General features: G+C 51.0%; 2 protein-coding genes across 2 annotated transcripts; both read right to left on the minus strand.

Moving 5' to 3' along the window:
- Positions 1-4,475: 4,475 nt before the first annotated feature.
- SMAC4_06603 (uncharacterized protein) lies at positions 4,476-8,104 on the minus strand. Its single transcript, XM_066090479.1, has 5 exons — positions 7,245-8,104; positions 7,086-7,168; positions 6,701-6,998; positions 6,550-6,638; positions 4,476-6,495 (listed from the first exon to the last, which is right to left on the minus strand). The coding sequence occupies exons 1-5, from the start codon at positions 7,582-7,584 to the stop codon at positions 4,720-4,722; spliced, it is 2,586 nt and encodes an 861-aa protein (XP_065946063.1). The 5' UTR covers positions 7,585-8,104; the 3' UTR covers positions 4,476-4,719.
- Positions 8,105-9,982: 1,878 nt separating this feature from the next.
- On the minus strand, positions 9,983-13,439 carry SMAC4_06605 (uncharacterized protein). Its single transcript, XM_066090480.1, has 5 exons — positions 12,145-13,439; positions 11,868-12,052; positions 11,646-11,803; positions 11,332-11,590; positions 9,983-11,278 (listed from the first exon to the last, which is right to left on the minus strand). Exons 1-5 carry the CDS (start codon positions 12,263-12,265, stop codon positions 10,934-10,936), a joined length of 1,068 nt encoding a protein of 355 aa, XP_065946064.1. The 5' UTR covers positions 12,266-13,439; the 3' UTR covers positions 9,983-10,933.
- Between the last annotated feature and the right edge of the window lie 305 nt (positions 13,440-13,744).

A 13,744-nucleotide genomic window follows, 5' to 3' on the forward strand; every position in this document is an offset into this window, starting at 1 on the left:
CCGGCGACTTACCATCCTTGACCATCACCCGTAACCATCTCGGGGAAGGCTCTCGATTTGAAACGCTGATTGGCCTCAAACTGGTCCCTTGCTTCCCCTGCCTTCAACCTCCTATATTCTTCCTCCCTCTTCCTCTCTCTTCCTCTAACTTGCTCTTCTTCTAACTTGCTCTTCTTCTAACTTGCTCTTCTTCTAACTTGCTCTTCTTCTAACTTGCTTTTCTTCTAACTTGCTCTTCTTCTAACTTGCTCTTCCTCTCTCTATCTTGTCAACGAGGCAGACAGGCTCGTATTCTTACTTGCCTGACGAACTTGCACAAATACCAGACATTTAGCTAACACCCACCTCCCTTCTCCAGGCAACATCCGCTCAGTGTTACGACGCTTATCATAGTTGTGAGGACTTCCGTGCGAGATACTAGGAGAAATTTGGCCGCACGCCATACGTTTTCCCCCGGATCCAGGACATGTGTTACCAGAGCTGTTTGGTATAGGCCAGTACTCCGGAATGTGGCCGGCGTGACACGAGAAGAGTCTTTTAGGGAAATCCCCGTTCCCTTGAGGCTCTCATTCGGTCACCATCTCGTGGTCTGGTCTGGTGTAATTGTTTACCCTAACTGGTTGCTATTGCACTGGGAACGATGGTCCGGAAGGACGCTAGTGACAATGGAAAAGAGATAAAGATAAGGGGAATGACGCCTAATGGATTGCACACCCTCTAGCGGCGGAAAGGTGGAGAATCTTCGTAGCGCCACACCTGGCATCAAGCCTGATGTCAGCGTGCCACATTAATGTTTCGTCTTTCAAGGACCAAATGCAGCTTTGATGCTGCAATGGAGGGCATGCCAAAAAGGCAATCAGAGCGTTCACTTCGGGTAGCGTTTGTTTTGATATCAAGGCTTCAAGCCTCGCTTCAAGCCAAGCCCCACGCAAGTAGGCCAGGGGGGTGAGCGTGTTGACACGGGCTCCCACCCAGGCTTAAAACCATCCCACCCTAGCTGCCGGCTTCTGATCCTAGAGCTGTGGTTGGCTTGTCGCTCTCAACGCCGCCGTCACCCTGTTTCGCAGCCCTGACATGCAGCTCTCTCAAAGAAAATAACGAGATAATCACATCCAAAACGGAGAATTAGGGGGAATGTTTGAGACGGGAGAAACGCATCGGGTTAATACCAAGTTTTTGCCTAAAAATTTGTGGAATTCTGGTTGAGTTGCGACGGGTACGTTGTGAAGTCCCACGCTAACGAACTTTCCAGGACTGATGTGTAGATTGCGACTTCACCCCCACGACAACTATCGTTTCCTTGGTCTAGATTTGCACCTTCAGAAGCATCACCTAGTGCTGACCGTGTCTTCCCGTCCATTTGATACACTTCTCTTGAGCCCGGGCTGCACTTTTTGCTCAGTATTTCTCGGCTGACCCGGTTTCCGTTCCTCGCCTTCCTCAATTAGCTTTACCGACCACAGAATCAACCTCGTTTTCCATTGTCGCCTGTCCACGTTCAACGTCCATCCACAAATGCTATGAGCCATGGACACGCACACAACCAACGACGAGCCGCCTGGCGTCAGGGCGCATGTTTTGTACAAAGCATGTGATTGTATCAGGAATGAATCCCAGTTGATCAAGTGGCTCAGTGATCCCAACCGCCCTGAAAATGAACACACACCCACTGATCGCGAGGGATTTTATCACAGCTGGGATTTGAATGATATGTTCGACGCAGCTGCCGGTGGTTGTCATATTTGCAGCTTGATCCACAAACAGGCGCAAGAGGCTGAAGTTTGGGGAGATACACACTTCTCCGAAATTACAGAAACTCCAGGAGCTATCTTCGTGGGTCTCCGGAGCCCCTGGGGGAGGCACCTCACCTGTTGACATGACCTTCATAATAATGGAGGTAATCGATAACGAGCTATCCCCCGAGGATCGTTCAAACTTGACAAGGCTTTGGATCACGGACGGGAAGCTGATGTCCCGCAGTAGATAATTGCACGACTTCCCATCAGCAAGCAACATGGCATAGTTCTGATGTTCTTTGCATCCATCATTCTTCTATGAGTTCTAACTGGACGTCTTCTCCCACAGATAGGGACATAATCTCCCCTCAACCCGCCTCAAGCTAGGAATACTATCCAATTTCAACTGGCTCACCCGATGCTTTGGATCTAGCTAGGTCTTGGCTGGATGATTGCCTCGAGCATCAAGAAGGGTGCAAGCAAAGTTCACTGGGTTCCAATGGCAAGCTCCCCACAAGGCTCGTTGAAATTAGTGAGGTGGACGGACAATTGGTTCCACGCCTGATTATCACACCAGCCGGCGCAACTTTGGCCGATATCCAATACTGCACTCTCAGTCGTGTATGGGCAGCAACAGTTCGAGGACCCCGAAAGACAGTCCAGTTGTCTCCTGACAACATCGAGCGGCTTCAGCAATGTATACCCTTTGAAGCACTCCCTCAAACATTTTAGGAGACCATGAAAATCACGAGACGATTGGGTTACCAGTATATCTGGATTGACTCACTGTGCATCATCCAACACCCTTCCAATACCGCATATTTTCACAAAGAAGCTGTCACCATGTGCGATGTATATAGCAACTCTTCGTGCAACATTGCTGCGTTGGGACTTGGGAACGATTCAGGGCCTCCAGCGGATTCAAGCTCTCCAGTTGACTACTGCTATACAAACCGCAACCCACTGGGGTACATTCCTTGCCGCATTGTCAAGTCGAATGAGAATGAGGCCATATACGCCGGCCGGGAGCAGCACAGGAGACTACCAAATTTCTGCGGAAATCTCCTTTACTCTCACGAGCTTGGGTATTACAAGAAAGATTCTTATCGCCCAGGATTCTCTATTTCGGCGCCGAACAGTTATACTGGGAGTGCTGCTGTCACACAAAGTCTGAAAGCCGTCTGGTCGATGGCAAACTTCCAACTGAGCATTGTGATACTTCTAGAGCCCAATTTTTGACGCTCTGTGACTTTTCTCATGGCCAAGATAGATATGCGGTTTCAGTCATTTGAGCCAAAACTTGACAGCAAGACCGAGAAGAGGATGGATGATGACATCAAGACAGAGTCTGTTTTTGGCAAAAGGCCCTACGAGGGGACAATCGATACCGTTGAGGTAAATCGTCAATTGATGATGATCTGGCATCGTGTGGTGGAAGAGTACACAGAAACCCACTTGACATACGCATCCGACAGATTTATCGAACTCGCAGGCATTGCCCAGGCAATAGCCAGCCGTCTTGGGTTAACATATGCTGCTGGAACCTGGATCGAGTTCTGGCCTTTTGACATCCTGTGGGTGTACGAAAGAGGTGTCCAACCGTCTGAACAGACCGCATGCGGAACAAACCTACCATCATGGTCTTGGGCTTCTACGGCTGGCCGAAAGCAATTTCGTTTCAACTGGTTTACCGGAGAACTAAGTGTGCCTACAACCAACCACCTTGCTACAAAAAGTCAAGTTCTCTTGCCCTAGCTTTACAGAACAGCACAACCACAATGGTAGAATGGAGGATAGACCTTGGGAAGACTTTGGTATAACGATTGCAATCCAAGCTTTCACAAGAGGCAGCGAAGTCACCGTTCTGAAGCATCGATACACCAGACAGATGGTACATGGCATCAATTTTGGGCAATGCCTGCATGACTGGCTCGATATATGGTGGGATGAAGAACCAAGGGAAGGTGACCTTGTCTTAGCGGTGCCCCTACTGAGATTGGATGGGTATCACGACAGCAGAGATACGGCGGGGTTGATTTTGATGCGAGACAAGTCGAGTCACATTGAGAACGACGAGCGCCGTTACAGACGCGTGGGTGTCTTCTATGAACACTCATGCGTCAGTGATTTCAGGATCCTTGGTGTAAATTTTGATGTCAACGAGAGGGTTAAGATATGCCTCTGTTAAAAGCCGATGTCTCTAGATATGCCACTACCTATATACATGTTGTCCTCACCGGTCTGTCGTGAAATGAATGTGAGTGGCTCAGACGGGCTGTTCTGCAAATATATATATACCTAGGTACCTGACAACTTCCGGTAAATACGATACGTGACCGAAAGATTCCAAATCCTCAGCTTTAACTCTGACTTCACTGACACGGAGTGATCGAAACCATTTTCCATAGTTCTTCTCCAAGTTGCCATCTCTGGACCTGAGATTCATATTCTCGTGCCTCCAGAAATTGTTTCATCTATACCATGTCTTTTGTTCCTGCATCCCCTGGCTAGAGGTTACTCCGTCCTACTATCTACGACAATTCAAGCACTTTGACGTCACATTGCCATGGAGTCAACTCGCAATTACCTAAAAATGCGCCCGCTCTTGCCCCAGCCCAATACTGTATAGCAGATATGTAGCCTTGAATATGGATGACACTGTAAAGTCCCAATCCATCGGTGCTGCGGCCTCCCTAGCGGCAACATCTGAAAATATATCAAAGTCTTCTAACATAAGAACAGAGCCTGAGAATTTCAAAAGATAGCTTATTAAAATTGAGTACTTGACCGCTGAATTTAGGTTTCCATGGTTTCCCAGGTCGGATGTACATGTGTCTCTCGGGAGGTAGGGGGTGCGTGAAGCTACTTAACAGCAGGTGTGGCAAGTCCATGTACCCTTGACCTCCCATGCAAACGTGCAAACGCAAGGCGAGTATGGAAACTACATCAGTTATTCATTAACCCATCAGTCATGACTACAAAATTACAGTTCAACCGTCCCCTTAAGCGGTAAATCCCTACTACTCCCGCCAACCTCAAGCACATACTTCCCACCCTTCATCAGCCTCCACCTCTGCCTCACCGTATCCCACACGCTCAAATCCCTCCTCATCAACTCAAACTCGACCGTCTTCTGTCCCTTGGCACCCACAAACACCTTGTCAAACCCTCTCAACTGCCTCACCGGCGCCCCCTCATCCGGAATCCCAACATATAGCTGCGCAACCTCCGCCCCGTCACGACCGCCCGTGTTGCTGACCTCAGTCTTGACACGGACGAGGATATCCCACAGATCAACCTGCCCTCCCTCGCGGGTTTCGCCGGTGGGGTATTCGTCCGTGTTCGCATCAGCGACTTTTTCGATGGAGAGGTTACCATACGAAAAAGTAGTGTAGCCCAAGCCGAAGCCGAACTCGTAGCGCGGTGTGATGTTCTTGGCGTCAAAATGGCGGTAGTCAACAAACACTCCCTCGAAGAAATTACTCTGCGGGAACTTGCGGAAGATGCCAGCTTCGGGGAGATCGGGTCCAAACACGGCGTAGTCGGACTCGTTACGTGCGACCGTGTAAGGGAGTTTGCCGGAGGGATTGGACTCGCCGTAGAGCAGCGAGACGAGCGCCTTGCCGGATGCTTCGCCGGGGAGGTGGGCGAAGATGAGGGCGGTGACGTTGGGATGGTCGACGAACTGGTCGACGAGGCGGATGCCGGCGTTGTGGAAGACGACGATGGTGTTGTTGCACTGAGCGGCGACGTGCTTGATCAGCCCGTCGGTGTAGTCGTCACGGGCAGCGGGGCGATCGGCGCCCTCGGTGGCGTAGGCGTTGCCAATGACGAGGCAGGCGTCTGAGGCTGGATTAACGGCTGGATTACCGTTGTGGAAGTCCCAGAAGAGCGCGGTGCCGTCTTCGTAAGCGCGGTGAACGATGGCTTCGAAAGGGGAGACGGCGAGCGATTGGGAGGTAGCGCCTGATCCACCGCCAGAGTAGAGCGTGCCGTTGAAGGCGATGGGGGTGTTACCTACGGCGGCGCTGCCGAAGAAGCCATTGGAAAACTCGTCGTAGTTGAATGATTGTGCCCCGAACACCCACGCAGATGAACCAAGTGATGGGCCATTGTGGTCAGGGTTCTTGGCGGAATATCCAAAGATGGATAACATCTTGGGGTTGCTCAGGGGCAATGTATTTCGCGTGTTCTTCACGAGAACATGACCCTCCACTGCGCCATCAAATAGCGTAGAGCGAAAGGTTGAGTTTCTGGCGTCTACAACGTTGCGAGGTTTTGTGAGATCGCTGGCCATGCCGATACCGGGTGTAGGAAAGTTTTCGTCCTGGCCCATCTTGTACCAAGATGCAACGATTCTAGTTGCCATGTCGTCAAGTCGAGATTCAGGAACTGAGCCATTCTTGACAGCATCAACAAGCTTGGAACCCCAGAAGTCGTCACCTCCTGGCATCGTCATATCAAGACCTGCCAAAGCAGTGGCGACACCGGCATGTTGGGCACTCCAGTCAGACACGACAAACCCCTCAAACCCGAGTTCTGTCTTGAGCAAGCCGTTGAGTGACTTGCTGTTTGCGCAGCCATACGAGTTGTTCAGTCGGTTGTATGAGCACATGATGTTACCTGTACCGGCACGGAGGGAATCCTGGAAGGGCCAGAGATAGAACTCATGCATCGTTTTGTCGTCGATATTTGATGATAGGGACTCCATGCCATTGGCGGGCATTCGGTTCGACTCTTGCTCGTTAGTGATATAATGCTGGTGTGGTGTTAGCGAGCTTTTCAGTTTTCGGATACGAGGATGTTAACTTGCCTTGACGCTGGTGATGACACCAACATCTTGGACAGCGTCGACAGTCTCGTAAACAAGAGCCCCTGCGAGATATGGATCCGAAGAGAAACCTAGTCCGTAACTATTAACACTCGGTCCAATCATTGAGTATCCTAACAGGAAGTGAACAAACCTTCCCAGTTGCGACCACTTAACACCACACGGCCCATGGGTCCAACAACGGGCCCAAGGAGAACATTCACTCCTTTCTTCTTGAACTCTCTGCCCATACCGGTGCCTCGCTGGTGTGCAAGCGACTTGTTCCAGCTGGCACCAACATGAAGCCCGCTCGGCCAACTGCTGACAAAATCGGTGTTTCTGAGGCCATTACCGGCATCACTCAGGCACATTCCAGGGAAGCCTACACGAGAGATAGGCCGGATGAAGCCGGAGCAGCTGGTGTTAGAGGTGGTACCTGTTGTTAGGTAAACCTGTGCGATAGCCAAGACGTCAGAGATGTGATCCCCCGTATGATCAAGAACATCCAGATTGCCCTCAAAATGTCTGGCAGCTCGTACCTTCTCATCAAGTGTCATTTGGCGGACCATGTCCCTAGCCTTCTTCAACGAGCTTGCCCAAGTTCCAGCACCGGTCGTATTTGCTGTGTTTTGAATCAGCCTCGTATCTTCAACAGTGAACCCATATACTCGATCGATGAGTCAAGCGAGCGTACGTACGTGAAGGATATACCGGTGGTGACTGGCCATAAAAATATTCGTCACTGGTGATAGAATCTCCTAAGCCGTCCGCTCCATCTCCCGCCCCGGCTGGGCTCTTGTTTCCTTTCTTTGGTAGAGCCGCCAGTCCTGCTAGACCTCCGCCGATAATGAGGAGGATGACTGCCACGGTTATGACAATCCCGCGCTTCGTCTTGAGGAAAGGAAGATGGCGTGAAATCAATGATCCACTTCCTAGTTTGGCATCTGGCGGAGGAATGCCATCAGGAGCAGAATCGCCAGAAACATGCTCGCCGGCAGAAGCGGCGGCGTTCACCTTCTGATACTCTGCGCTCGACATGTTGATTGCTGATGCCGAGACAATTTTAGCACCAGTTCCAACACCTTGCTTTCTTCCTATCCCAATCGTGAACCCTCGTTGGCATAGCTTCTAGTCAATTTTGATGGAATGGAACTTCTATTCCATCTTCGATTTCGCAAGTTTTGGAAATCCGTATTCTGCACAGGTAGCCGGCACGTCAAACTCAGCGTCCGACGAAAATTGGATTAGCCCTTTTTCTGTTCAGACAACAAGTGCTGTGGTATGATGGATCTGTTCTTCGTGGTTCCCGTGTACGTGATACAGTCGGGCCCCTTGTACGAACCGACGGCAGTCGCCTAGTATTTAAACACAAGCTTGGGGGTTGTCAGGGACAGTTTGCAAATAACAAACAATGACGGTACCACAGAGTTACCAAACGAGTGGAATATCAATGAACTGTTTCGAAAACGAAGACCTCCAATAATAGTGAGATTTCTGGTGTTCCGTGAAGGTCTTGTAGCCCGATCGTCTCGCGGGTGAATCTTCCGTGTTTTGCTTAGAGGATGAACGGTCGTCGTCAACTCGTTGCCCGGACGCCGACCGCGTTTAACACTGCGGGTGCGCTGGAGGCTGGGGCACGTTAACGCGCTGAGCCCACGCGGCAGCCACTTCCGAACGCGTTGATTAGCGAGCGTTCCCAGCGGCGTCAGCGGCCTCGGCTTGTGCAACGCCCCGGACGGGAATCTCAGGTGCAGTGCAGCTAGCCCCGTGCCGCTACAACACCCACACGGCAGTGACGGGTTCGACAGGCACCTTCCCGTCCAAGTTGGCACCTATCAAACAGTAGAGAGCCTTCGTCTTCACAGGCATCCTTTGAAGCTAGAAGAAATGCACTGCACAGACATTGCTTTTTTATCAATGACAGCTCTGACAGCAGCAACAGCCAACCGTAACCTAGAACCTCACAGTTCTCACCAAGGTCCTTCATGCAGTGCACTGATGAACTGATGCTGGAGGTGTTTGGATAGGTTGCTTTCCATGGCTGTGCCAAGTAGAAGGTGCCCCTGCCCTGAATCTGTCCCTGCAGCAGCAGCCCCTGGGCCGTTCGTGGGCGCCGTGGCGTCCCCCCCCCCCCCCCCCCCCCCCCCCCCCCCCCCCCCCCCCCCCCCGGGGACGCAGGGATGGGGCCAAGCAAATCCCAGGGGCATGCAGAAGCCAGAAAAGCAAAAGGCGAGACAGCAAGACAAGCGAAAACGGGAAGACTTCCATCGGTTCGAACTTTCACAAATTGAAGATTCGAGCATGCGTTGAATGGTTGGCTTGTGAAGTGGTCCAAGCACGCCTTGAGTGTAGTGTGTACGGAGAATGGGACGAACGGGGATAGCGTGAAACATGAAACCAACCGAACGACCATCACCGCACATGCCTCGGAAATACTTGTACATATGTGTAATCGCAGAGGACAAGGGATGTTGAACAAGTGGAATTACGAACCATCAACATACATACCTTGTTGGAGCCTTGATACCGAAGTCATGTCTCTTTGCTTCTCACGAAGAAGGAGAATGTCCAAATAGGGAAAGAAGAACCTAGCGAGCGCGAGCGAGGGAAAAGCACAGGCTGCCGGTGTCACCTCACAAGATGATCCCAATCCTCAAAATGAACATGGTCTGGGCACCGCAACAATTCCCTTTTGAGAACGAACAAAAATACGAGAAATATTGCAGCGCGATGAGCCTACTTTGACCCGTTTCAACCAAGGCCATGGCTCTACGGAATTCAATGTGGGTATCTCGTCAGTTTGACCGACGTGAAGCCTGGCGATTCCCCACAATAGCCATGTGTCTTTCACCTTTCTTTGTCTGCCATGAGGCGAACTGGAGTTCGTGTGAAGTTGAACGTTCCGCAATTGCCACGTGCTTTTCCTGTTGATTGGTCAAGGATGGAATGTGGGCAATGATAGCATTATTGGCGATCCCATAAGTCGGGACGTTGTCTAGCGGAGGGAGCAATTCCTGTCTACACCCACAGATGCAACTATCGTAGTGAACATTTTGAACTGGACAGGTCACGTCTATATCTGAGACGGGGGAACTACAAGACAAGCCAAATAATTGTGCTACAGTATATCACATATGAATCTCGATCATCCATTAAATGTGCGAGCCGTCCTACAGGGTACGGTAAAGTCGGCTCGCTCGTTATCACCAGGAATATCTAATCCTCTTGATACAGTAGCAATGACCTCCGCAATAACATTACCGATACGACATTGCCCTGCTCCTTCAAACCTCGGCCAAACTGCCGAATTAGAGACCGTTGCAGCTTCCCATTCAACATCGTTCATGTTGCAAGCTAACTTGAAATCTCCTTCTATTTGGACAAAACACCCAGTTCAGAATGGTACAGTATCATCGATTGCTCCTCACGGCTGAAACATGGATCTGATTGACCTTTGATTCATTGCTGTCTGACTTCCACATCATCATCGAGAATAGCTCCTCTGTACTCAATGACCCTCCCTCTGTAGACAACGCTGGGATACTCAACCAACGTGAGGGAGAGGTGATTGATTCGTTATGTCGTCTCCAAGTCCCAGTCATCCCTCTTCCGTTCCTACCTCTGCAAATCCACACGAAAAGCTTTTAGGGTATATCCCAATCCCAATCAAGCTGGCGAATAAAAACAAATAAAGATGTAGCGACGAACTTCCCTGTTCAATCTCAAAAACGGGTTTCCCTAGGCCGTAAGCAGAGCCAGGGAGGAAGGACATCTACCACCAGCCGCGCAAAGTCCATGAAAAAAAAAAGATTTTTGGAAAAGCAAATGCCGCCATACACCCCACAGGAGCCACAATCTACTATGATGCGAAGAGGGCGAACGGAGAAGAGGATGAAGAAACTGCCCGAGAGTGATGGCCGCCCAAGCCGCAAGAGTCGCTCGTGCAATGTCGAATAAGCACAAATATGGCTTGAAAATGACGGAAGGTGAGGGTTTGATGGTCGATGTCGTAGGATAGTGAGGGCTCCGCAGCCTCTGGGATATAGAACGCAAATGTGACAAGCGGGAAGCTGGTAATATACATGTGGACGGAACGCCGGCGGGGGGTCTTGAAGCGGAAGTGCTCGGAGGGGTCTGGGTCGGTAAAAATGCAAGGAAATGCAACACGAATAGTCGTGTCCTCGGGAGTTTCTGACCGAGATTAAAGCGCTGTAGGTTTAGACCCTATTCACAATTAGGTCGATTATCCATATTGAAACGGCTCGTGACGAGGAAGGGAAAGTTGATACATCCACAACCAGCAGTGTGCTAGTTCACTTCACCAAAGGCGATGTGTGCTGCGGAAGCAGATGTATCGGATGTGCAAGTCCAGTATATGAATATCCCCTTACAGGATAAGTTGTTTGAGGTTCCGCTGGATGATCATGTCCTGTACGGAACCCATGGTGATCTTCAGAAGATTGGTATCGGTCGCGTTTGTGAAATGCCCATAGATCTCTTTTTCCGGATTCCGGTTCAGCGCGCGAAACTTGTCCATGAAGTACTTGCTGGCCTGCTTAGCATCGTCCGGGGGACCATGATAATCAGTGAAGCCGTGGTTCGTTATCGGGCTCCGAGGCAGCTTCTCCTTGAAAAGGTCGATCTTGTTGAGGAACAGAATCAAGGCCGACTTGGTGAACCAGTGAGAGTTGGCGATCGACTCCCAGAGCATCAGGGCCTCGTTCATTTGGTTCTGTGCACAGGTTAGCATTCAACTCCTCAACAACGTCCGGGGGTTAGACGCACCCCGTCTTTGTCTTCAACCAGGCATTGATCGTAACCCGAGATAGCTACCAAAAATAGCAAGCAGTTGACGTTCTCAAAGCAGTGAATCCACTTCTTTCGCTCCGATCGCTGGCCACCGACGTCAAACATGCGATAGGTGAGTTGGCCGAGGTCGAAAACAGTCTCGGTGATACCAGTCGTCCGTAGCCTCGACCGCAGCAAATCCTGATCGCTAGGAACATAGTTCCTGTCCCATAGCCTGTCCAGGTCCGAGCAGAAGCTTGGGAATACGTTAGCGAGATGCGGAAACAAGGGGATGAATTGCAAACACATACTATTCGAGGTTGTCGTGCAGAGCAAACTCATTGCCCTTCTCAATGGCTTGCCTAACACCTGAATCTTGCCAGAGCTTCTTCGCAGGCTCAAAATATTCCAGCGGTAGAGGCTCGTCTCCTCTCATTTCGTAGTCGACCATCATTTGCACCATATTCTTCTGTAGATATTCAAGTTAGTTGCGGATATCTTGAGGTGTTAACGCCTGACTGATCAAAACTTGCCTCATTATCTTCATCCTCCAGCTTGATGTTGAACTCGTTCATTGCATCAAAGATCAATCGGAACGATTGCAGAATGTTGGCGAAAATAACAGGCCTCCATTCCAGCTTCTCATTTTTGCTGAAACCTTGTGCATAGATCAACTTCATCTGCTTCAAAACTGTAGACTTTCCGGATTCACCAGCTCCTATTGATGCCAAAGGTTAGAGTCGCCATGGTCACATTGATACGCACGCGATGGCCGCAGTGTAGGGCCCAACAACAACTGGAGTTCCGTACCTAGTAGCAACAGCTTGACCTCCTTCGACAGGCGCTTCTCATCCGCGCGGATCTGCTTGTCCAGCTCGCGCGACCGGGACGCCTCGGCCTCATCTTCCTTTCCACGACCCCCGAAACACATCCTGATAATATGTGTTGGATCCGTGTTGCAGAGCCGGAATGACTTTTCGGAGGATCGGGAAAGATCCAAGTTAACCAACAAGCGAGACCTGCTGTCGCTTTTTAGACGTTTCAGATAGAGCTCTGGTCAATAATACGGCGGGGATTCGCCTGCACGCCAACAGCGATAGTGCGGGCCGCAATGATGAGAAATGCGTATGGAGTCCTGGAATGCCAGGTCCGGGGAGATCCTGATCGGCAATGCGCAATCGACTGTCCGGACTCTTGTCTCTATCCGGGTCGGCGACGACAGCTATAACAGCACGGCTGCCTTTGTGAAGCTGTAGATATATATCCTGGGGAATCGTTGGGTCGAGTCGTTTCTCGATTACGTTGAGGCCCGGTCAGTAGGCGATGCCGGAATCGATCGTTATGTATGCGGTCGGTGGCTTGGCTTCGACGGGACGGGTAAGTGTGGTTGCGTTTAGCACCGGCTGCTTCTAGTCTTGAGGCGTCTGGGTTCGAGCAAAACTGACACCGCAGTTGTTGTTCTCGTGAGAAAAGCGTGGACAAAGAAACCGACGCAGATCAGGCCGTTCGAAACGGGAGAAGAAAAAGGGTGCGCGTGGGTGGGAAGGGGGAGGGAAAATAAGAAAGCCGGGCAAGACAAAAAAGGATGTGAGCGGCTTCTATGTAGCATCGACAACAATGACAAGGGAGTTAGCTTTGCAGCTAGATAAAGCAGGCCGGACTAGTAAAATCACCGCAATGCAGAAATGGCAGGCCGCTCGTCAACCCGTAGCAATGGAGACAGGGACGATCAGACCATCCGTCGGAGATCAGAAAAAGCATGGGCGGGCGGGCAGGCGGGCAACGAACGGCGACGGACGGGAAGGAAGCATGGACGAGGCCGGGGACAGGAGGGCAAGCATTACCTACCTAAAACCGTACTACTACATATTCTCTCGAGGCCCTCCTCGTCCTTTCCGCTTGGATCCTGCCATGTTGCCTTCGTTTCCAGCCTGGTCTCTCTGGGAATGGAATGGCCTCTGGGCAGCCGTTCCTTCTCCTCAAGGTAAGGTACTAGACTAGAGGTACCTACCCAATGACTGGTGGAACGGTGAGTGGGACAGACAGCGAGTGTGGTGGGAGCCACCCACACAGTTCCGTCGCTCCTGCCACTCGCTGAAAGCTGCCCGGAAGGTTCCAATTCTGCATGCTAGGCCCACTGGACCTGGATGCTCCATCCAATCCCCCGTGGCTCATGCCCATCCCACATTGCGGGCCACCGTGCCTGATGGAAGGTGCAGTGCGTTCCATGCCTTGGGCCGGTGTCACTCTCCCGTTTTGGTGGTGCTCAGGGCAGCGGCCGTGCAGTTTATTAGTGCCAACAAGGACATTCAGAAGAATGGGCTCGATTTGGCATTTAGTACACATCATATAGAAGTGAATAATGATGTGATCACCAACTCCATGTTCCCCATAAATGATTCAGAAGAAG

The sequence above is a fragment of the Sordaria macrospora genome, chromosome 2 (genome assembly GCF_033870435.1).
Source record: "Sordaria macrospora chromosome 2, complete sequence".
In the NCBI taxonomy this organism is placed as follows: Eukaryota; Fungi; Ascomycota; class Sordariomycetes; order Sordariales; family Sordariaceae; genus Sordaria; species Sordaria macrospora.

Coding starts and splice junctions, on each gene's coding strand:
- SMAC4_06603 (XM_066090479.1), bottom strand. CDS start 7,584: ATGTCGAGCGCAGAGTATCAGAAGGTGAACGCCGCCGCTTCTGCCGGC. Junction 7,169..7,244: donor ACCACCGGTATATCCTTCAC/GTACGTACGCTC, acceptor TTCAAAACACAG/CAAATACGACCGGTGCTGGA. Junction 6,639..6,700: donor AAGTGGTCGCAACTGGGAAG/GTTTGTTCACTT, acceptor GTTACGGACTAG/GTTTCTCTTCGGATCCATAT.
- SMAC4_06605 (XM_066090480.1), bottom strand. CDS start 12,265: ATGTGTTTCGGGGGTCGTGGAAAGGAAGATGAGGCCGAGGCGTCCCGG. Junction 12,053..12,144: donor GGTCAAGCTGTTGCTACTAG/GTACGGAACTCC, acceptor TGGCATCAATAG/GAGCTGGTGAATCCGGAAAG. Junction 11,279..11,331: donor TGGTTGAAGACAAAGACGGG/GTGCGTCTAACC, acceptor ACCTGTGCACAG/AACCAAATGAACGAGGCCCT.